General features: G+C 35.3%; 4 protein-coding genes across 5 annotated transcripts; 1 reads left to right on the plus strand and 3 right to left on the minus strand.

Annotated features, from left to right (window-relative positions):
- Window positions 1–2,256: 2,256 nt before the first annotated feature.
- On the minus strand, window positions 2,257–4,927 carry CycE (cyclin E). Its single transcript, XM_017899552.1, has 3 exons — window positions 4,623–4,927; window positions 3,550–4,162; window positions 2,257–3,484 (listed from the first exon to the last, which is right to left on the minus strand). Exons 1-3 carry the CDS (start codon window positions 4,634–4,636, stop codon window positions 2,738–2,740), a joined length of 1,374 nt encoding a protein of 457 aa, XP_017755041.1. The 5' UTR covers window positions 4,637–4,927; the 3' UTR covers window positions 2,257–2,737.
- Window positions 4,928–7,428: 2,501 nt separating this feature from the next.
- Window positions 7,429–9,598, plus strand: lft (Limb expression 1 family member lowfat). Its single transcript, XM_017899547.1, has 4 exons — window positions 7,429–7,672; window positions 7,820–8,045; window positions 8,107–8,453; window positions 8,534–9,598. Exons 2-4 carry the CDS (start codon window positions 7,889–7,891, stop codon window positions 8,936–8,938), a joined length of 909 nt encoding a protein of 302 aa, XP_017755036.1. The 5' UTR covers window positions 7,429–7,672; window positions 7,820–7,888; the 3' UTR covers window positions 8,939–9,598.
- A 26-nt stretch (window positions 9,599–9,624) lies between these two features.
- Window positions 9,625–11,162, minus strand: ClpP (Caseinolytic protease proteolytic subunit). 2 transcript variants are annotated; one of them, XM_017899549.1, is made up of 5 exons: window positions 11,119–11,162; window positions 10,665–10,751; window positions 10,367–10,501; window positions 9,868–10,258; window positions 9,625–9,808 (listed from the first exon to the last, which is right to left on the minus strand). In XM_017899549.1, the coding sequence occupies exons 2-5, from the start codon at window positions 10,701–10,703 to the stop codon at window positions 9,657–9,659; spliced, it is 717 nt and encodes a 238-aa protein (XP_017755038.1). In that variant the 5' UTR covers window positions 10,704–10,751; window positions 11,119–11,162; the 3' UTR covers window positions 9,625–9,656. The 2 variants fall into 2 exon arrangements, with proteins under 2 accessions (XP_017755038.1, XP_017755037.1); XM_017899548.1 differs by having other exon boundaries at window positions 11,068–11,145.
- A 1,661-nt stretch (window positions 11,163–12,823) lies between these two features.
- LOC108547157 (adenylate cyclase type 10) lies at window positions 12,824–21,793 on the minus strand. The gene is given in 30 exon segments (XM_017899546.1): window positions 12,824–12,970; window positions 13,101–13,239; window positions 13,318–13,429; window positions 13,509–13,648; window positions 13,745–13,943; window positions 14,022–14,311; window positions 14,380–14,516; window positions 14,589–14,912; window positions 14,989–15,104; window positions 15,180–15,330; window positions 15,393–15,609; window positions 15,707–15,788; window positions 15,879–16,028; window positions 16,098–16,238; window positions 16,314–16,461; window positions 16,524–16,599; window positions 16,662–16,814; window positions 16,878–16,969; window positions 17,168–17,624; window positions 17,695–17,811; window positions 17,892–18,050; window positions 18,330–18,457; window positions 18,872–19,175; window positions 19,239–19,458; window positions 20,207–20,347; window positions 20,431–20,603; window positions 20,925–21,048; window positions 21,134–21,409; window positions 21,468–21,647; window positions 21,721–21,793. Coding segments are annotated over 30 exon segments (5,166 nt in total).
- Window positions 21,794–22,361: the final 568 nt, after the last annotated feature.

The following is a 22,361-nucleotide window of genomic DNA, read 5'->3' on the forward strand; positions in this document are numbered from 1 at the left end:
CGCGCACACGCCACACGGGCATTATGCTACAAAGATCACCAACTATGGAAGTGGTGGGACACGATTCATGGCACCGGATGGTGCGACGGCGTGGCGCTATCTAGAGTGACATGTGGATACTCGTTAATCGAGCGTTCGATTGCTGAGTAGGTAAATAGTGATCGAATGAGAAGAGGGTTAAGCGTCGTTGAAATATGACAGAGAAAAAAGATTCGCAACCTCTTTCGTATGATTCGATATCTGTTGAAATAAAGAGGAAAAAATAGCGGAGAGACTGAATAATATCAAATAGAGCGTTTTTCTCTATGCTAGAATTGCGATATCTGTTCGAAAGTTACATTATTATTGCTCGTGATATGTATCCTATAATGTATGGGTAATTGCGATATTCTTAATCTTAACTCTATTAATCAACACTTTCTCTTGTGCAGAGATAGTTGCGCGTTAAGTCTAATTTGAACATGATCCAGCCATTGTATATAGAAGATTAAATTATGAAAATCAAGGAAATGTCGAAAACTTAATGAAGCTGCATGAATAAAAGATCTAGTATAAAATATTACAAGTGTCCATCGAAGTTTCCGTAAGTAAGAATATAAACAAAGATATATCGTTTTTTTATAATAATCTGAAGAACCGGTTTCATTTTTGTAGTACTCGGGACAAACCAGTTTCTGGTTCATGTACGAGAAAGAACGTGTATATATATGTATGTATGTATATATTATAAGAATTTTAGATTAGTAAACTAACGTGTTAAATGTTTTAACTGTACACCTCTTAATCATTCGGCGCACGTGGTAGATATTATATCTTCGATTGTAATATACAGTTACATATGCGCCAAATATGTTTCAAATATGTCACACACACATATATATATGATGAATAATTATACAAATTATATACGAGTATGCGTTTTTTCCAGACATAGAAGAAAGATATTCCCACTCGGGAAGCAAAGCTTATTTTCGTTTCAAGGTGCTCCTGGAGATTCAAGGGTTATTTATAGGATTCTCCTGCACAACTGTTTGCAATAAAAACAGAGAGAAAAGACAACTGAGTAAAAAGAGAAATGATAAACCGATAAGAACGTTGAATATGTCGACTTAAAGTTCATTGTCATGCGCATTGCGAATACGTTATCATTCGCAGGGAAAGCGTATAAATACCTTGCGACGAGGAGGTTGCATAGGCGGCGAATTATGAAGGGATGCAGTAATTTCCCTGAGTACTACCCGGGTGCCTTCGCGAACTGAACAATTGGTATTCCTTTGACTTGACATTCTGGCGATCGTTGTTGCACTTTTGTTGAATGCAAATGCGATAGATATTAAATAGAATCGTGAAACGTTTTGTATATGAATCAAAAAACACTGAAAATTGTTGATGCTAGCATTTACACTGCATGTTTCTTGGCATTACGAACAAAAGACACGACTCCTTTCAAACATGTATTCGCAATAATTATAAACTTTATAGCACTGGCAGTTAATGAAATATTAAAACGAGTAAAAGGCTTTATTTTGTTGAAATTGCACGCACACGTTTCTCGATATAGCCGCCGTTACAATGTTTAGCACGCAACCGCTTTCTTAACGGCCGTCTGGCATTTGACAACTTGAATGTAAACGCCATAGCCAATCACACCGCGTTATTGCGTTTCGAAATGAAACACTGTGGCGCTAGGTTACCATTTTCTGTTGTCGGTAATATCGATTCCGACATTCGATTCATCATTGTAAATTTAATTCGTAAGATTTATAAAACCATGTATTATAATCAACAAATTTTTTATATGCTCGCTCACTTTCAAAGAAGAAAAAGGTCATTTGATTAATGTCCAGATTTACAAATATTTATTGTCAAATTTTTCATACAAATGTGTATAAACGACCGCGTCACTACATGCAAGGCAGTGTAAATTGATCACGAAGTTTTTAATCTTATTTCATAATTAGTAGTCTTGTATCTTCACTCGTGCATTCATCCCCTCGCACCCTATCGCTCTTTTTTTTTTTTTTAATTATTAGTACTTCACAGTATACATATACATAAAAATACATTCACCCGGCTTAATAACGCATTGTTATAATACGTTGCGATAAAATAAAGCAAAATATATAAAAGAATACTATTCACAATGCTCTCCTTAGCTCAGTACTAATAAAAACAGTTTTTTTTTAAGGACACTATTTGCAGACACTAATGTCGTCTAGATTTATGAAAATAGTAATCATTACTAATTCTCCCTAATATAATAATATAATGTATTATCAAGTTTCACTGCATGAATATAATCACAGAAGATAGCCATAGGCTTTCGTGTAAGTTTACATTCCTCTATGCAAGGCACTTCTTTTAAACGTCCACAATAAAACAAGTAATATTAAATAAATTCAGTGTCACTGTGGACACTACTACAGAAAATGGTTAACACCTTGTACTGTATGTCTTACTATTACAAGATAAATATCATTGCTCAAAGACAATGGATTTTAATGGGGAGCACCGTATTATTTACGATAATATACAGTGTTCACTGTCATTATCGTGCACTTATGCAATCCCGTACTTCATAGCACATTGTGCAGCTTTATACAAGGCAAAACTGTTTCAAGCAGTTAATGATATTTCCTAACAGACATATACATTACTATGTTTAATTAAAATCATTCACCAGCAATTAGTAAATGAAACGCTTAACAAAGACTATGAAGTATTTATAAATATTTGATTACGTATATGGGTGTAACTGCGGTGGAGGACGCGACGGTGTGGTAGAATTCTTTTGACTACTAGATGGTGGTGTTAAAAGACCACTTTCATTTGGACTCTGCCTACCAGATTCGAGATTAGAGTCAGATTCATTTGTGTCAGTAGAAGGAATTTCATCTACTAATCGTTGTTGTGCTCTTTCTAGCATATTTAAATCTACTACATGAGTTTGTATACGATGTGATTCATCCATTACTATATTAGGCACTGTTGCCTTAAGTCCAGATCCAGAATGTGATTCTACAGGTGTTATTGTAGACCTTAGAAGGCACTGAGAATCTTCTTCAGCAGCTGTCATTGCAAAGGGAGTAAGCCATTTAACACAGAGTGCAAGCTGCTCCCATGGAATACGGGATACTCTTAAGGAACATTCTCTTCCTAGTGTATGGTAAATAGCTGCTGCAGCTATGTGACTATAAGGGAATTTTAAACTTCCTTCATCCAATGTAGCTAGATCTAACAATTGAGCTGCCTGAGAATATTGTAAACCTCCATATTGTGGATAAATAAATGCATTCGGTCTAGACCAATCTCCTGATTCAATTTGCATATAAATATTAAGCCAGCCAGGAGCAGTGACTGGGGATAAATTCCACCCAAGACCTTTCAAAATTACTAATTCTTTTCCTAAGATTTCTTCCTCTGTGCATGCTCCATCAGTAACGTATGCAAATTCTGCTATTTTGGGTGGATATATTTCCTCAACCTGTAAAAGAATTATCAATCAGTTATTTGAAACTCAGTATACAGAAAACTAAAATATATACATACCTTGGCAGCTATAAAGAGACATGTAATGCCTATTAATTGTAACTGATTTTTGGGTACATTGTGATGAATGGACAAATATCTGTCTATGTAATCCATTGCTAGATAATAAGTCTCTCTATGTAGCTTATACACTTCACAAACTTCAATCAACCAATCTAATAAAATTGCCCGCATTCTTGGTTGTAATGTTGGATGCCTTTGGAACATTTGTGGATTCCTTTGAGTAATGGTCTTTTGATCTCCCAAACACATAAGAGACCAAACTTGAGAACCATCAGCCCATGGAAATGATGGTAAAGGACTTGGTCTATTTAACGTATTATTAGAAGAAGATGGCGTTAAAAAACATGTTGCAGTTCTTAATTCAGACCATGTGGCTGGTTCTTGTTGCTCTTTCAATGGAGACACTTGATGTGGTGTGCATGAATTTTCTAATGAATGTACTGTATGACAAGATTCTGCATATGATACATGTGATAATGCTGGTATTTTACTAGGCGGGTATACATTTTCTGAATCTTCAGAAATTTCTGTTGCCCGTCTTTTACGTTTTGAAGTTTGTGTTACTACTTTGCCTCCTTGTAAGTAAGTCTGTGATTTTTTCCCATGTAAACTAGATAAAGGAAGAAAATGATCTTTTACTGATATCATCATAATAATATTAAATGCTTTCTTATATCAAATATAAAACTTCAGTGCCTTTGTAAGGCAGATCAAACTATTTTTGGAAGAGAACAGAATTACGTTCTAATTAACGTCTAACATCTTTTTGTAATTATACATGTTCCATATTAACAATATACCTTATGGAAATTGCTCACAAAGTATTTATAAAACCATAAAATAAAAATCCATGTTTATACTACTCGTACAATAATACTAAAACTCCTAAAAAGTGAGAACTAATTAAAGAAGGTTATACATGCATATTTCTCCATTTCTTTTTTATTTGGGAAGCAATGGAAATTGCTGGAATCAATTAAATTTATTTCAAATAAATTTAAAATGTTTACGACAAAATATTGAAAGGATCGAATGAAATTTTAAGACCAAATGGAAAGTCGTTTGCTCACCTTGTCTGTGGCATTTTGCTTCGGAATTGTCGACGTGTTCAAAAAATATTTGGAACGAGAATGGCCCTTTTTAATATGAACACAGATTTGTTGGTGTTTTAATTGAATGTTTGTTTAATTTTTATAGCATATGCTCGGTAATTTTTCGAGGAAAATGCCGAAAAGTAAAAGAGCGCGCGAAGCTTACACGCACCCGATCGCCATAATGCACGTATACTTGGCTGCGTTTGATTCAATATTTTATGTCATAACTTTTTAATCGCAAAACGTTTTGTAGCACGAAAATTTCCTAAAGTCTTTTCTGATACAGTTTCAAGCCTCGAGATATCACAGAATGGTAATTCTTCAAAAAAATACGGGACGTGGAACTCGAAGCGCGGGAGACCAGCGCGCGAAACGATGACCAACCCCTGCTTACAATCTGCCACTGTCACGCCCTCTATATGTATAACATAACCTCAAAGGGGCAAAAAAATTCTAAATTTTCAATGAATAGCTTCTTCGGAGTCCTATTGCCTAATTCCAACCAATAAACACTATTACTTTCATATACCTGCACCGAATTTAAGGGCTACACAGACGTGGCGCAACGTTGGCGTCCTATGACAGACGTCTCGTTCTCGTTACGCTTTTACGAGGTAAAATGTTGTAAAAACTCATTTAAATCACAGTTTATTAACCAGCAGAAGTATGTTTTACGCGAACAATGCGACACACTCGTATTAAAACATTAAATATTACGTATAGACGATGAATAAATCCAAAGAGTCACAGCACCCACGCGTTCTGCGCATCTATGTTTCCCGCTCGATTTTACCACGACTTTTTCAAAGAATTTGAGAAAATATTATCACACTTAAATACACCATACACAATTAAGCTAAAGCAGATAAATAATCGTGTTAAGACAGGTATATACATGTAAAATAATGCTTTTGAATCACGAACTGAAGTTTACGAATTACTTTCGCGGGAACGCCAAACCTGTGGGCACCGGTCGTGTATTGAGGCGCTGCTATGCAATAGTATAAGCGATTCCTATTGGTCGTAAGGAAGAGCACAGCTGGCGCTCAGCTGATCTGTCGTACACACACAAATATGTATCAATGCATGCATGCATTTACGCCCTGACCACGCGGGAAATGTGCGCGCGTAAATTGTTTTTTCCATAAGACGCAGTCATGAATCATAGAGATAGAAAGAAAAGGTATTTTGGCATGTGCAATATTTTCATATAAATTTCGAATTAATAATTGCAACATATTTCTTGAAATATGTAAATGGATTTCCTAATTGAATATAAGGTGTATGATTAATAGTTCAATTTCAAAAAGATTTCCTTAACATAATAATATATCTATGAATTAATGAATAATGCTAATAGCGATGTGATAGAATAGAGCATCTAATTTAATATAAAAATATAATCACAGACAAGATATAGCGTAGATCTAACATCATATGGAACTTTGTATTACACGAACTGAAATACCGATCTCACAAAAAATCAATGGTTTTTTTGCGCCCTCTATGATTTAGAATGACTGTATTTTAGATTATATCCAGCTTCATCATCAAAGTAGATAAAATTAACAGATGAAAAATATCCCTTTTTATACATTCACAAAATAGATAAGAAATTGTAAAAAAGAGTGATAGATGAATTTTTATTATGGTAAATTGTTGAAAGCATAAATTTACAGTAGGAATGAGAAAATTAGTAAATTATATATTGATATAATAGTTAAATTTATAATTGTAGCGACGATAGTAATCGTGCACTTATAATATATATAGATTTCCAAGTATGTACCTATATTTCATTTATCATTTAACTGTGATACCATGTAGATTGGAAAATAATTAGTGTAGTTTCAAAATATAAATGCAGTAGATGAGAGCTATTAACTAACACCCCTAGCTAGTTGATAGCCCTCATTCATCCAATTCACATTCTATTTTTTTATGTAATTTAAAATAAAATTTGTCAATTAAATAAAGGAGTAGAATCTTTGTTGATATAATATTAATTAAATCGCAATCTATTTCTAGAAAATTTAATTACTGTATGTGTTTTGTATCGTAAGTTTACCCAAATCACTAATGAGTTTATAATCATCCTTGTTATTAGTTTTAATTTTAACTATAGTGTTATCCTATTCTGTGTTATATTGATAATACTGGAAATGACACGAAAACAATAAGTGTGAAAAAATGATAAGTATGATTACTACTTTTTATGCTGCTCTTTTTTATCAACTGATCATGCAGTTTCTGATAGTGGCTCATGTATGGCGCTTTATCCCACGTGTAACTTTAAGAATCAGTCAGCTATCTATTTTAATCATTTTCAATGCTGTTCTTATATTTTTATATATTTATTATTTATTTTAAAAACTGTATATATAAAATGATAATTAAATTATATTTTATGTAGTTATCGATAATTACAATATATTTTTATAATTTTGTTTATTTATATAATCTCATTTGCTACTATATATAAGTTTCAATAACTCTAAATGTACAATATTCTCGAAATAAGATAAAATTAATAAGAAAATAATTTATATTTAAAATAATGTTGTATTATTATACATATTTTTCTTTTCATTGTGAATATCATATTAAAAGATGCCTTATTTATCAAGGTACGGGGTCCATGTTCATAAAATCCGACACTGTTCTTGGTAGAGTATGTTGATAATCAGTTGGCAATCCTCGATGATAGTGTCACCGTAGCATGGGGTACTTGACCGAAGTAGACAGCCCTGGTTTTCTGGAAATCGTCAGTGGTCCGGGGCCATTAAACGCGTTATATGTGTATTGCAATTTGATCCCGTAGCGCTCGGTCGGAGAGTAATTTACGCGAATTCCTGGGCATCCGGGTCTCTGCAGGTGGGCCTCCAGGATTTCTTTTCACGTCTGATGCCTTCGGTGTCGCAGCAATTGCTTCACCGTTTCATTGTTCGCATAACATTCAAGACCTGTCACATCGAACATTTGAGAAAGACAATCTTTGCTAATATTGTTCTGCTGACTTTAGCTACGTATGTAACATCTTTTTTTGTACTTTATCAGTTCATTTCTTTCGTTCTATAATTGATTAATCTTTGATCCCAATATCGGAATAAAAATTTCATTTATACTCTGTCAATGACCGTTTTTTTTAATCCGAAGTTTTTTTTATTATTTAGCTTGTTCAATCAAGAAATTATAGTAATCACGTTTATAGGACGTAAATGTACGTGAGCTTTTAAGAGGTAATGCAGGGCATAATGCCAGTTAAAACAAAATCTCGTGTTCCTGAAAATATGGGCATCACAGGTGGATTGGTAGATGCTAGAGACAAGCAAGTGTTAAAAGAAGCAGTGGAAGCAGTTGTTAACAGCTTTGCTAAACACACTCAAGGCTATGGACGAGGTATAATTTTTCTTTATCTCAGATTAAATATTTTATATATCATTGTATATTTTTCTTCTAGTGAATGTGGTAGAAGCTTTGCAAGAATTTTGGCAAATGAAACAAAGTAGAGGAACTGAGCTAAGAAATGGAGCATTAGTTATTTATGAATCTGTACCTGGCACCAGTCCACCATATGTGTGTTATGTAACTCTACCTGGAGGATCTTGCTTCGGTAGTTTCCAGAATTGCCCCACTAAAGCAGAAGCTCGTAGGTCAGCAGCAAAAATTGCTTTGATGAATTCTGTTTTTAATGAACATCCAGCACGCAAAATAACAGATGACTTCATAGAGAAAGCTGTTGCAGAAGCAAGAGCTAGCTTTGCTAAGCCTTCTGCTTCTTCTAATAGTGTTGGCAATCAAACACAGGTACATCCTGAATTTGAATCTATGAGTATATTTATTGTTCATATTAACCAATTTATTGCAATCAATGGTTCAATTTTTAGGGAAATGGAGATGAAAAAGAAGATCCAAATACAGGTATAGGCGCGTTTCGTTTTATGTTGGAATGTAACCGCGGGAGAACGATGTTAGAATTTCAAGAGTTAATGACAGTTTTCCAATTACTTCATTGGAATGGGTCTTTGAAAGCAATGAGAGAAAGGCAGTGTAGTAGACAGGAAGTAGTTGCTCATTATAGCCACCGAGCTTTGGACGATGATATGCGTAGCCAAATGGCATTAGATTGGGTCGCAAGAGAGCACGAAAGTGGCGGCGGCGTTGTTGCTATGGAATTAACGTTGGCTGAACGAGAACTCGAAGCGGCACGTTTAGCTGGAAGAGAACTTAGATTTCCTAAAGAAAAAAAAGATATATTGATGCTTGCACATGCTCAAGTATGTCCTCAGTGATTTTCACAGAGTGATCGTGCAATTTACACGCAAAAGAAGAATATGAAACTGGTTTTGCAAAAGCTGGTGTTAGGGGAATATATATTTTTTAATGACATACAATGTCAATATACTGTGAAATGCTTTATTGTTGTCTAGCATTGAGACACATAATTAATTCCGTCCTTTTTATACAGTACTTTTGGTGATAATAGAATACTAATGGAATTATAAACTTAATGTATTTTTAAGAATACCTTAAGCGCGTGACTGCCATTATAAACTGCGGTAAAATGATACGTACAGGATATGCGGTACAGGATAAATCATTCAAATCAAAATTAATCATTAATTGTATATAGATATATTTTGATACAAAATCTTGTCTTCCGTTATGATTTTATGCAGTTTTTCCTATAATCATAGCATTACATATGTCCAGCACATAGCGAGAATGCTTGGTGATATACTGCTTGCCTGAGAAATAATATCAAAGAGATGTGAATGATTCTTTTTATCAAAACATTAATTCATATGTTTATCATTTATGAAATCATTGTTCTACGTTATATATTTACATGATATTTACAAAACATGGGCACATTTGCTGTACTTAAATACAGTTATATACATGATATAAATTGTTTTAAAAATATTTTATTACTATTTTTTAAATATTGATAAATACATGTTGTAATAAAATTTCATAATTTTAAGAAGATGTTTTTTAATCCTAATATCAAGGCTGGGTAGTAACTTCCAGAGCAACTTCTGATAATTTTGTGCTTTCTGTTTCTTCTTCTTGCATAGGATGTGATAGTACCTTATCTATAATTCCAAATTCCTTTGCTTCATTAGGACTCATAAAATTATCCCTTTCCATACAACGTTCTATAAAGTTATAATATATTATAAGTATTTGTTTAATATAACTTTACAAATTTACATACCTATTTTTTCCAGATCTAAGCCTGTATGTTTGACATATAAATTATTAATTTGCTTTTTAAGCTTTAATATCTCTAGGGCCTGTATTTGTATATCAGTAGCTTGACCAGATACACCTCCTGATGGCTGATGTGTCATAATTCTTGCATTAGGTAATGAATGACGCATTCCTTTTGTTCCTGCAGCCAATAATAAACTTGCCATTGAACATGCTTGGCCCACACACCATGTTGCAACAGGAGGTAAAACATATTGCATAGTATCATATATACCAAGCCCTGCTGTTACACTTCCACCAGGTGAATTAATGTACATATGAATTGGATTTTTACTATTTTCTGATTGAAGAAATAGTAGTTGTGCAATTACTACTGAAGACACATTGTCTGTAATCTGTTAAATAATATTACCTTTCTTATTTTCTAATTAAAAAATTGATGTTAAATAAAAAATTCAGTATCAATTTAAATCTAGAAAGATGAGAAATGTATTAAGTTATACCGGTCCCATTAAACAAATAATCCTTTCTTTTAAGAGACGTGAATAAATGTCATATGCACGTTCTCCTCTTCCACTTTGTTCCACAACAACGGGTATAAAATTTAGATACCGTTTGGTTACTTTTTGACCAAGAACCTGTAATTGTAATTTAAATTCAATAATATTCACTATTGAATTATAGGAATATAATAATCTCATTAGAAGTATAATTTTTTATAACTTAAAATCAGAAAGGTCAAAACTATGTAACTATATTGTTATATATTTATGTTATTTTATCTATTTTTAAAATACTTACAAAAACTTGTAGTAAATTATTTATATTTTTTAACAACATGTTGATAATTTCACGTTTATTCTTTTCATTAAATTCAGATGTGTATAACTGTGAAAAATATTTTTTATAATATTTAATAAGATGTCTAACGAAGTTTCCTTAAGAAATTTAGGAATAAAACATAACCTAAGTAAAAAATGTATTGTTACAACTGATTAAACGATATCGAAAAGAAGTTTTTCACTAACGTGATTGTATTAATTGAATTATAACTGAAATTGGTAAATCCAAATATCTCTTTTGACATACTGTTTTTGAGTTGTTATAGGTTATATTTTATTTTTTTTTGAATTTATCCTTTTTTTATATAAAGAAATATTTAATATATTTCATTTTTTATTTTTAACTTTCTATTCCAACAAACCAGTTAATCCAGTTACAAAGAATTTTTTAAGAAATGGTTCTTAAAACTAACTTGTCCTAAGTGCGATGTAAATAGATTTCTTTATATAATGTGTTTTATTTATTTGCATCATAGCAATATTTATATGGTTTATTAATTGACAGTATATCAAACATTTCGCTTATAACTTGTGATTAAAATAATTTTGTATATATAGAAGCTACATGTGAACGACCTCTAATGTTATCACTAAACAAATTCATTGCGTATTAATGTATCAGATTAACCGAAAGAAACAAAGTATTCAAGAAAATCTTGTTTTCAAAAGAGTTTATTACGTTAAAATAATTCGTGAATTATCGTAAATTTTGGTGTCACAAATATTTGCCGGTTTGTAAAATCAATTCAACTATATCATATAATCGAGATTAATTTTTTATTTTTAACCTAAAATATACTTTTATATCGTGGACATGAAAATTAAAATAATTTGTATACATATAAAAATATTTTTGCAGGAACAATGAATTTGTGTCCCTTACTTTGGAGTACCTGTAAAACTTTAAAACTTTTTAGTTCAAAAATACCGTCAATGGAACCATTTTCAAGAATCATAAACTGTAACATGCATTATATATGTAATGAACAATACACAAATAATTTGTCAAGCACATGTACGAATAAAATTACTTCAATTTTGCTTCAACCTGCATTACCTATGTATAATGTTACATGTGGTTTAAAAATGAAAACTATATTGAAAAGAAGATGTAAAAGTTGCTTGCTAATAACAAAGAATGATAGAAAGTATATATTATGTAAGGAACGACCAAGACACAATCAGGTGGAAAGAAAGAAAAGTGAATATAAAACATGGATATTAACACATGCTACACAAGGTAAACGGAAATGGTAGGATATTATAGAAAATCTATATTATTTGAATTGTTGCATAAATTAAAATTACTTCAAAACAAACTCATGTCTATTTCATTTATACTTTCCATGACATAAAAAATTTTGTATTAATAATTTATACATGACACATTGTACATGTATATTTTTTTTACATTACTTATATAGAGTCATATGTTATTTAGAGAATTTTATCTAACATCTGTATACGCTAGATGCTGAAAAAAATAATTTTATTATTATTTCTCCTCCTTTTCTATTTATACTATATTTATTCGTGCTAAATTATATCTTACTATAAGGAGGACAGGTAAAAGTGCAGATATTGCGTAGTGTTGTATATGGATGATATTTATTAAAGTAACATGCAAAACCCCTAGGCATTGTGGGGACAAAAGGGAGGAGAGTGGAGTAACATACCTGTTGAAGTATCATTTTATTTCTGTAATTATTAGATCTATTTTTTGCTATTTTAAGAAACATACCGTATTACAATTATTAGGTGTGGTTTGTAAAATCATTGCAGAAGTTATTGATTTTTTACATAAAGTTGAGGGTGGAGTTTGCATGTTCTTTTGTATAAAATTTCAATTTGATTTACTTACTATAGAATTAAAATAATTTAATTATTTTAACACTGTAATTTTGTTAATTATTTTTCATGTAGCGTTTTATCAAGTTCCAAAGAATAAAATTAGAAAAATTGCTACGATCAATTTTTCTCAATATCATTTGTTTCGGATTTCATTTTTTATTTACAATTGAATGTACAAAGAAAAATTTTGTACACAATTTTTTGCTATTATATGTATTTTATTGTTGTACTATATTTATTTTAATTAAAATTAAGAACAGCAAGTTGTCAATGAAGATATTTTGGTAAAGGGAAAGTAAAGACTATCATATCCGTATCATTTACATTGATTTCGTTCCATTTATCTAACATTACATTTTCCGAAATTTCTCTCCACCTATCCGTATGTACAGAAGAAATTCCACCTGTCCAAACCTAGAATATATTTCCAAATATTTTATAATGAAAAAAAAAGGCATAAAAGAGAATAGACTAGTATCCTTCATTTAATTGAATATTTTTACTCCGGAAATGTGAGCTTTTCTTTTAATAATAAAAGAAGAACCTTTTCACAATGCAGTGCCCACATGTAAATCATTTTGTTCTCCATTTTTCTACACACTTTTTGCAATTTTTTTAGCAGCTTCATTGCAGCACCTTTCTGAGATTTTATCATACAGTAATACGCTTTCAGTAACATGTATCTGCAATAATGGCGATAAATATTTCATTTCGATATCGCAGTTCGATCAATTAGAATCATCGCTACTAATTAATTATACCTGGGAATAACGATTTTAACAATCTTGATCATTTTCTTTATCCTCTTAAATATACTCTTTATCTCTATCATAGTGATAGCTGCATCAGCATTTCTGCTATTTAATTTATGAACTGTACAAATAAAATTTTAACGAATTGTCCGAAAATTCTGCAATAAATCTTTTCCAAGTTTGAAATAAAAAATTGATACCATAAAGAATTAGTAGACCCTCGATCTTTTTTAAACAAGTAATCGTCGCTGCTACTATATGTTCATCGATAATGGGGGTGCTTTCTACGTTCCTACCGCTCCATATCTCAGCAGCCTCCCATTGCTCAGTTCTAACACACCTTACAGATAAGTTCCATCAATTTTCTTTTTCAACGGGCAATAGCAACGATGTTAATCAAATTTCCTTAAAAGTTAGGTAGCTTATGTCTGGATACCATAGCCACATGGCCGTGAAATATCGTCTTTCCGCTTCAGGATCATATAGACTGATCATCTGCTCGCCTTCTCGAAGGAAGTATTGCTCACAAGCTTGGAAGGAGAGGATGGTTAATCCAGTATCCAAATGAACATCAGCGCAGAGTGCATAGTACCAAGTACGTCCACATTTGTCCAGATCATGGTGAGACAAGAATTCTGTAATCGCGAGAATCATTTTCATTTTATCGCAGCTATTACAAGCTACGATTAGCTTAGCCTATCTAATTAGCTCACCTAATTCTCTTAACTGAGTAACCACTTCTGAATGTCGACAGGAGATCATCAGTAAGTGGATTAACCGTGGTAGTATCAACAAGTTCAGAGCCGTGAATCCAATGGTGCTGGCCATTCTGCAGCATATGAAACCGATCCGGATGGCTTTTGAGATCTGTCCCCTTACCCAACGAGAGAAGAATATTCCTGCGTAAAGTTGGGCGATCACGTTTAATTCTTGAGATTCGAGTGCTTCTTTGCTCTCGCTGCAAATATCGATACCCCTCTGCTCCAAGTGAGGGATGATGTGCCTGTAGGGTTGTATCAAAAATTCGTCAGAATGTTAAACGTTTGACGACAGTTTGGGAATTGAAATCACCTGTCTTGGTACATGTGTGCTGTTATCAGCATGTTGGTATACGACGTGCAGAGAACGAATAAGTTCTTGTTAGACTCCAAAGCCGCGTTCAAACCCCAAATTGCGGCTAAACGGGCGTGCTTCTTCATACCTTTAATCTATATGGAAAAGTACGAATCGTTTTAGAATAGGTTTAAGTGAGTTTAATTATGATACACGGATAGAATTACCCTGAAAAGTTCGAACATCTGTGCTAAGCAATCTGCTAACTGTTTAGTATAATCCACGCTTTCCTCTTCGGGAGTGGTATTATGCTCCCACATCTTCGAGCATATCAGTTTCAATTTCAAGCTTATCAATTGCGTGAACGAGTTCAGATCGATCATCACTTCTAGCTTTGGAAATTTGTATCCTAAGCTGACTAGAGCCATTTCGAGAGACTGTTCGGCCTCGAACATGGAGCCGCCTTCGAGGAAGCATTGACCCTGAAGAGTCTGTATCTTCGCAGTGAGATAGGGTAGAAGAACCATTTCGTCCTCGTCCGATTGGAACAACTTCAAATATGGAACGCATTCGATTAGATAAATATTACATAAATATTATATTTTTCAAAGAAAAATTTTAATACACCTCTTCGAGGACAACTTCGCTCTCTGCTAGAAGCTTCCGAGCTTGCGGTATGTTGCAGGTCATCAGGCAAATTTCCGCGAACTCCAAAAGGGCAGTTAGTGTCATTTCAGTTTTTCCTGTAATAAACATTTTTCTTTTTCATTAATTACAATTAGCAAATTAAATAAACTGCGATTAAGGAAGATATCTACCAATACCACGACAATGTTCGAGTATTTGCGTGTAAACTGTCATCAATATCAGTTCGCATAGGCACCCAGAGAAATCCACGTCTGAAAATGTGACTGTGGGCTTCCTTTCGACGGTTCGAAATAAGCTCAGACAAGAAAGTAGTATGTTGGTCTCTGTTATTTAATACATGCCAATATTATTTGAACAAAATCAAGAGCGAAATGTTTTAACACACTTTTGCTTTCTTCTTCGGTCGCACTATCTTCAAATTCCATTTCAAACATTTTATCAATGTCTGCCACCTTTTTCTTCCGGTCCTCCTTCTTCGACACTTTTCCTAGCAATTTTGCGAATTGACCTTCTCCGCAAGAAACACAACGTCTTGCGTGGTGTTGCAGGTATTTTAACGCTTGATTGTGCAATTCCATCTTTTGATTCTCCGTGAGTAACCTTCGTAAATAATTTTTAATACGATTTTAATATCTTTTCCTCCGATATTTATAAATTAAACAATTAAAAAGTTAAATAATTAATGCACAATCAGTACCGATAAGTGGTGTCACGAAACATCGACATTTTGAACCTCATCAAGCCACAAGAAGCGTACCTTGGCAAATCTACAAGTTCATCTAAGAAAACGCGTCTTTTCAACAATTCAAGCGCATTATTCGTGCAATTCTCTTTCATAAATTACTTTCTTCGTCGATTGCGATTAATACCTGGGATATGCAGACCAATACACTTGCAGAAGACGTCCATTTCCGCGCTAGGATTTCGCATGTTTCTGATAAATATTATAGGGCCTGTATTCCTAGAAAAGTCTCCAATTGCACAGCCAAAAACTCGTATTTCAAAGAGCTTCGAGACAGCTAGTAAATCGTATAGTTCTAGATAGTGAGTAATACATTATGTACTAGGAACAATGAAGATCGTATTACCAAGTCCGACTTCTCTCCTAGAGGTGATGGTCATTAAATTCTCTAGCATGTGCCTATTTACCGTTTCCCCGATCACGGAAGCGCATTTCAGGAGAAGCTGGTCCAGTGGTGTCAAAGAATCGAAAAGCTTCAGGATCATAACTGAGGTAACGACACATTTTCCGTTATTTATTGACGTAACAACGTTACAAATAAATGGATCCTTATTTTTCTTACCATCCATCGTGATTTCAGGGTCCACATCTTCGTACATGAAGCTCTCAGAGATATCGCAGACTGCAATCATTGTTTCATCATTGTCGATACTTAGATGAGCCTTGCTTGCTCCGTTCATGTCCCTTTCAAGTAACGATATCATGCTGTCCTGGTGTGAAATGTTATCGATTCGGTGAAAGAAGCAATTTTTCATACGAAAAGAAAACGTACTTTGAAGCTTGCTCTGTACATCTGCCATCTGTCTTTCCGATAGTTGCGAGTGTCACTGTCTCCGTTCGAAACAAATCTGATAAATTCCGAGAAATCAGTGATTACGTATTTCGTATTCACGAATACATTTGTTCGAACCTTTTTAACATAGATATGGGTGGTAACACGTAACCCTTTTTGTTTGCTTCCTTCTTCGTTATATTTATTATCACCAAACCTCCGACCTGGAGGAGACTCACTAAATAACTCTCGATCCAGCCAGGGTTTCCAAAGCTTCTTTCTTGTATCAACCTATCAAGAGGATTGTTATGAAACCGATGGTAAATCTTGAAATTTATTCCAAGATAAATTTACTTCTCAAGCTCTGCAGGTAGACCATTTACGTTGAGGATCTGACAGGCTAAACCAGCGTGATACCACTTGTCTATTCCAGTCAATTCGATTACCTGTTAACAAACGATTCCACGTTTAATTAATACTGAATTTATCATTTTCAAAAAGAAAGGAAAAGAATTAATACTATCGCTATAGTTATACGTTTGATAAATGTAAAAATAAAAGAATCTCAAACCAGTCACATTAACCAGTTCAGTAACTCTAGCGTTGGATCGGTAGCTCTAGTGATCTAGTGTTAAATAAATTACCTTTCCTCTATGCAAAAGATTGAAATACAACGGGAAATCCGTGCCCAATTTCCTGCCGATACTCAGTACGAAGAATATCAGATCTTTCTTTGTGAGGACGTCAAAGATCTCCAAGGACTCGGGATCGCTGTATTCCGCATCGTCGATGATCACCACCCACAGATCGTGGAAGCAGCCTTTCATCAACTTCAACAGGAACTTCCTTAAAAGTTTTCGTTTCTCAGCCTCGGTCAGGATATTGTAATGCCTTGTGATAGAGAAACGCACGTTGAAGGGTTGATTGAGGACGCACAGGAAGTACGACTGCCTCACGTTGCCCAGGCGTAAAAGCAGCTTGTCTTCGCGCTCTTTTCGCGTAGACGTGGGGGTGAAACCCAGAGGCAAGGAAAATAATAGCTGTATCAGACTGTACGGGGCCTGCACTGAGGGATAAATCACGTTTCATCGGTGTCCAGGAGTCGAAGAGAAAGACAAAGGGTCGATTAATTGCTACTGATTAAAATTTCCAAATTTTGTAAGAATCGAATAAAATATCAACCTTGCTGTCCTCTGTTTGCAACGAGATGTAATTACACCGCGTTCCCACTGGGATGTTTTGCGTAAATTCGTCCAGCAGCCTCGTTTTCCCTATTCGAGGTTCGCCTCTTCGAATGAACGATTAAAAAGCATACGTCGTTAGTCGAGGTATTTTCACAGTGATAGATTACATGTCGAAGGTAGGTACTTTACGAGAAGTGTGTTGTACTCTGGTCGCGTGCCACGAGTCGCTTTGCTCGAAGAGGAGTACTCCAACAGCTTCACCAGCATTATTTTGAACGTTTCCACTTCCTTCATCCGACCAAGTAAAGGGTATTTATTCCAAACTAAATCCGACACGGTGTATCTAAGAAGTGAAACGCAATTTTAGCAATTTCCTTTTCGAAATATCGACACCCATCGAGGACCGAATTATTTGAAAACAATCGACAAGAATTCCCCAAGATTTCGTTATCGATTTAGTAAGCAATTACGACATTCGATAACACGATCCAATTTACCATTATCGAGAAGCTGAGTATTTTAGAAAATATTAAAATCAATACATACGCTTCTGCACGAACTCAGCGAATGAATAAAGGAAATTAAAAGAGATTAGTTAATAGTAGATAATAATTGCAATTACTTTGGTTGTTCCTGAAACTCGTATATGGGTCCGATATTCGTGATTCCTTTCAAGTATCTTGGCTCCTGGAGAATGAAGTGTCTGGCCTCTAGATGAGAGTGAAGGAAGCTTTCTCGATCGCAGACCACCTAGGTAATGTGGGATATTTTTAATACATGGGATTTAGAGTTAAGCACTAGAAGACCTATTACGCCTTTAGGGGTGGAGCTTGCCTTTTGGACAAACTTAAAAGGCCTATGTCGAGAGGTCAAGTGAGTCGTAAGAATAAGCAGTTAGTCGTTGAAGTTAGCGAGTAGTTGAGGCTTAGTAGCAGTTAATAGAGTCAGTGGTTAATTCGAGGGAGTATTGAAGTAGTTGTCAGAGTCGGAGTATAGAGCAATTGGAGTCTGTGTGTCCATCTGCGATATACTTGGTACCATGTAATAAATACTTCGTCTTCGTGTAACACCTCATTATCCATCACCACCTTGATCCTTACAGTATTTTCCATTATTCTATCCTCGTCTGTTACGTATTGAAATAAGATAGAGAGCTTTACCGACCTTGTCCCGATACGCCACCATGAGCCTCGCAGCCTTGTTCACCGACATCCCGATCACGGTGTACTCCCTCCGTAAAATGTGTCCAACCACCCCGCAATACGTCATCCCTGTAGTTACCCCTACAGTCACGGATTTGATATTTTCCAACGCAGAGAGATTCGATCGAACCTTCGACGCGCATCTCAAACCGATTTGCGATTCCAGCTCGTGCTTATCGCCCCGTAAACCAAATACGCAGAGGAACATCAGGTCCTTGTCGAAGAGGGACGTTTTGTTCACGCATCCGTGCATTCCGCCGACGATCCTTCGTCGAAATGTCGAAGAGAAATTGAACGGATGAAAGGAACAGGGAGCAACAGAGGCTTACCTGCACACCAGTTTGTAAGCCGAGTTCACCAGAGAGATTAATGTTCTTTTACCCACGTTCGAAGTGATTACATTGATGAACAGAATTACTACTCGTCTCATCTCGGTGAGGTATTCCAGAGGTTCGTCCATTTCCACGGATCGAATCACTGGTCTCAGCATGTAGCTCTTCAGTGCTTCCTTCAGATGAGCCTTTGCTATCTTTATGACTTTAGGTCGCACTGGAACACGAGTTTTTGAGCATCGAATCCATTATTACGACTGAGGAGATCTTTGGAAGAAGAGCATTTGTCGAGACATGTCCTCTTTTCCAAACCAAACCAAATTCCGAATTATACAACATTTGTTTTACTGAATTTTAATTAATCACACAGAGTGGAAATCCGAGTTTGGTTGATATGTAGGAATGCTAGGGTTTGAAAGCGAATGTAAAGGAATACTTGGGTCTACCTAGCAGATGATGGGCAATAAACAGTAGCCTAGGGTTCAGGCCGAATGTTTAGAGTGACGTCTGGAGTGCACGTGGGAAGGACGAGTGTTCACATGCAAGGATCGGATGAATGGAATATTTATGATTACATCGAATGACAAATGAAGAGCAAAAGGCATCCGAGTGTTTAGGGTACGTGGCCCACCGAGAGCGAGACTATGAGAAATGCATGATTAAAAAAGTGAGCATGAGTATGAAAGAAGACAGAGTGCAAGGTCTAAACGAGGGTGCAAGGGCTGTCCTAAGACAGTCCTTTACAGAGTTTGAAGAAGAGTCGATGTGAGAGTACTAGTTGCGTGATCATAGTTTGGTTATTAGTCTAGTCTTTTAGTTTGTACTGCACTCCCAAATCTCTTTCAGCTCGTAATAAATAATATATTGGAATAAACCAACACCTCTTATTCCCTATATTTGCCAATCAAAAGTATCCCTACAGATAGACTCTTTTTCCAAAGAACTCGTCGATCTATCCTGCTTACAGCTGTAATCGACTTGCTTGAACTTTCCTCTCGTGAAATCGTCGACCATGTTCAGCAACGTCATTTCAGATTCATGATTGACTTTCAATTTGGATACGACCGACGATTCCAGCATATCCGGTACATATTCGCTCTCTTCGTCTGTGTAAGATTGTACGTCTAATTTTTATATCGGTAAAAGTTGCATGGAGGAATGGACAATAATGTATCGAATCGAAAGTAACGTTTTAGGTTTGTACCATCTGTACTGACTACTATGTCTTCTTCTCTAGACTGATACCACATGCCAGTGCAAGTTACGATGAGGGTGTGTATACCATCTGGAAGCGTTTCGTGGACATATTCGTTGGGGTTCACCCATTGCCAGCTGCTGGGAGCCACCAGGATGTCGCCTCCTCTAATATAATTAACATGAAATTTGTAATCCTTGGAATTATCGATAACGAGAGATTTCTCTGATTGCACTGTCCAACAGATTGTCACCAGTAGGACGTATTGTTTGAGTCTCAACGTGTAGCCACCTCCACGTGGTGAGACTTGGAAATTGGTACCATTTTCCAAAGAAAAATTTTTGGAAAATGATGAGAGTTACGCAAATTAATATAGATTAAGATCGTTACAGAGTAATTTTGATTGCAGATTCGTTTTTAGGCAAGTAAACTCTGCAAGTATTGTCCAATGGATATCACATATTAAAATTCGCGTTGAACGGTGTTACCGACAAAGGCCTTCGGCGAATTTCACGTCCCACACCGGTTTTCCAGTGATAATATAGTGAGACATGGTGTCTGGATCTCCGATAGATGTAAAGTACGTTCTTCCAGAAGCAATTGCCAGTTTGACTACAGAAACGAAGCGAAAAATGTCTCGTAAATCGTGTCACCGAATATGCAAGCGTAAAAGATCCTCAGGTGACGATGAACCAACCCTTAAGCGTCACCCCAACCTCGGTATCGTAGGTTCCAAAATGTTTCTGAATGATACAGGCAGTTTGCATGGCTTCCACGGCCAGGTCTCGCATCATCATCCCTTCGTGGAGCTTCCACATCACTATAAACGCATCTCCGGAAAACTTCAACACGTCACCATTGTGGGAGAGTATCTCTTGCACCATAGCACCGATGTAGCTATTCAGAGTCTCCGTCAATTTCGACGGTCCACCTTTCCCGGTTTTGGTGTACTTCTCAGCGAGATCCGTGAAGCCTTCGTCGAAAATTTCTATTTATTTCTATATCTGCAGACTCAATTGGTCAATATATACCTGACACGTCGCCGAGCATCAAGGTGGTGTAGTACATTCTAGTTTCGTAATCGTCGTAGTGATCTAGAATCTCATCCGGACACATCGACGCGAATATCTTCGTGTGATGCTCGATCCTCAACTTCATGGATCGTGACTCGTTCACTACGCTGTATATAGGCCTCCTTTCTCGGGTGGTCACTGTCGATTACTTTTGCGATTTATTAAGACGATACTACGAGGGATAAATTATTTCTAGGTTACATCAGCTCACCATCTCTCCTTGCCGACATGCGAGTTTCTCTTCGCATAGTCCGAGCAGGACTAAACGCATTTTTGGAATTCATGTCTTATCTCTATGAAGAACTATTTCGATTTAATCTATTATGTACGACAGGCTCGATTAATTAGAGAAAATTGTGCTATCGTTGGCGATATTCTTTTATACGAGGAAGCATTAAGCAACTTCAATGCAATGGTGGATCTAGGGGGTGTCTAGTAACTCTGATGACGCGAACAGACGTTAACACGATAAGTGCCCAGACCGTTTTGCTTGCTGTTCCGTTCAGGTCCAGACTAATGGGCCACCGGCTGTGGGTGACGTGTTCATAAAACTCGGAAATACTGCATTAATTGTTATAACAGGAATTCCTAAACGTTAGGTCCAAAAATGGCGAAGAATTTAACACACAAAGTTAGCACCTTTTGGTCCTAGTCTGGGCTGGTCCCTGAGGCAACGTAAATTTATAATCAAAGTTAAAAAAATTAATAAATTATTAATTATTACATGTATTTGTAACATATTTGTGTTAAAATGTACTAATAATTTGAAAAAAGTTTATAAATAATTAAACTGATTGTTAATAACAAATTAATATTGTTAATAACAAATTGCTCGCAACGTATATTTATAAT

This window comes from Eufriesea mexicana, unplaced genomic scaffold (assembly GCF_001483705.2).
Source record: "Eufriesea mexicana isolate 0111107269 unplaced genomic scaffold, ASM148370v2 scaffold956, whole genome shotgun sequence".
Taxonomy (NCBI): Eukaryota; Metazoa; Arthropoda; class Insecta; order Hymenoptera; family Apidae; genus Eufriesea; species Eufriesea mexicana.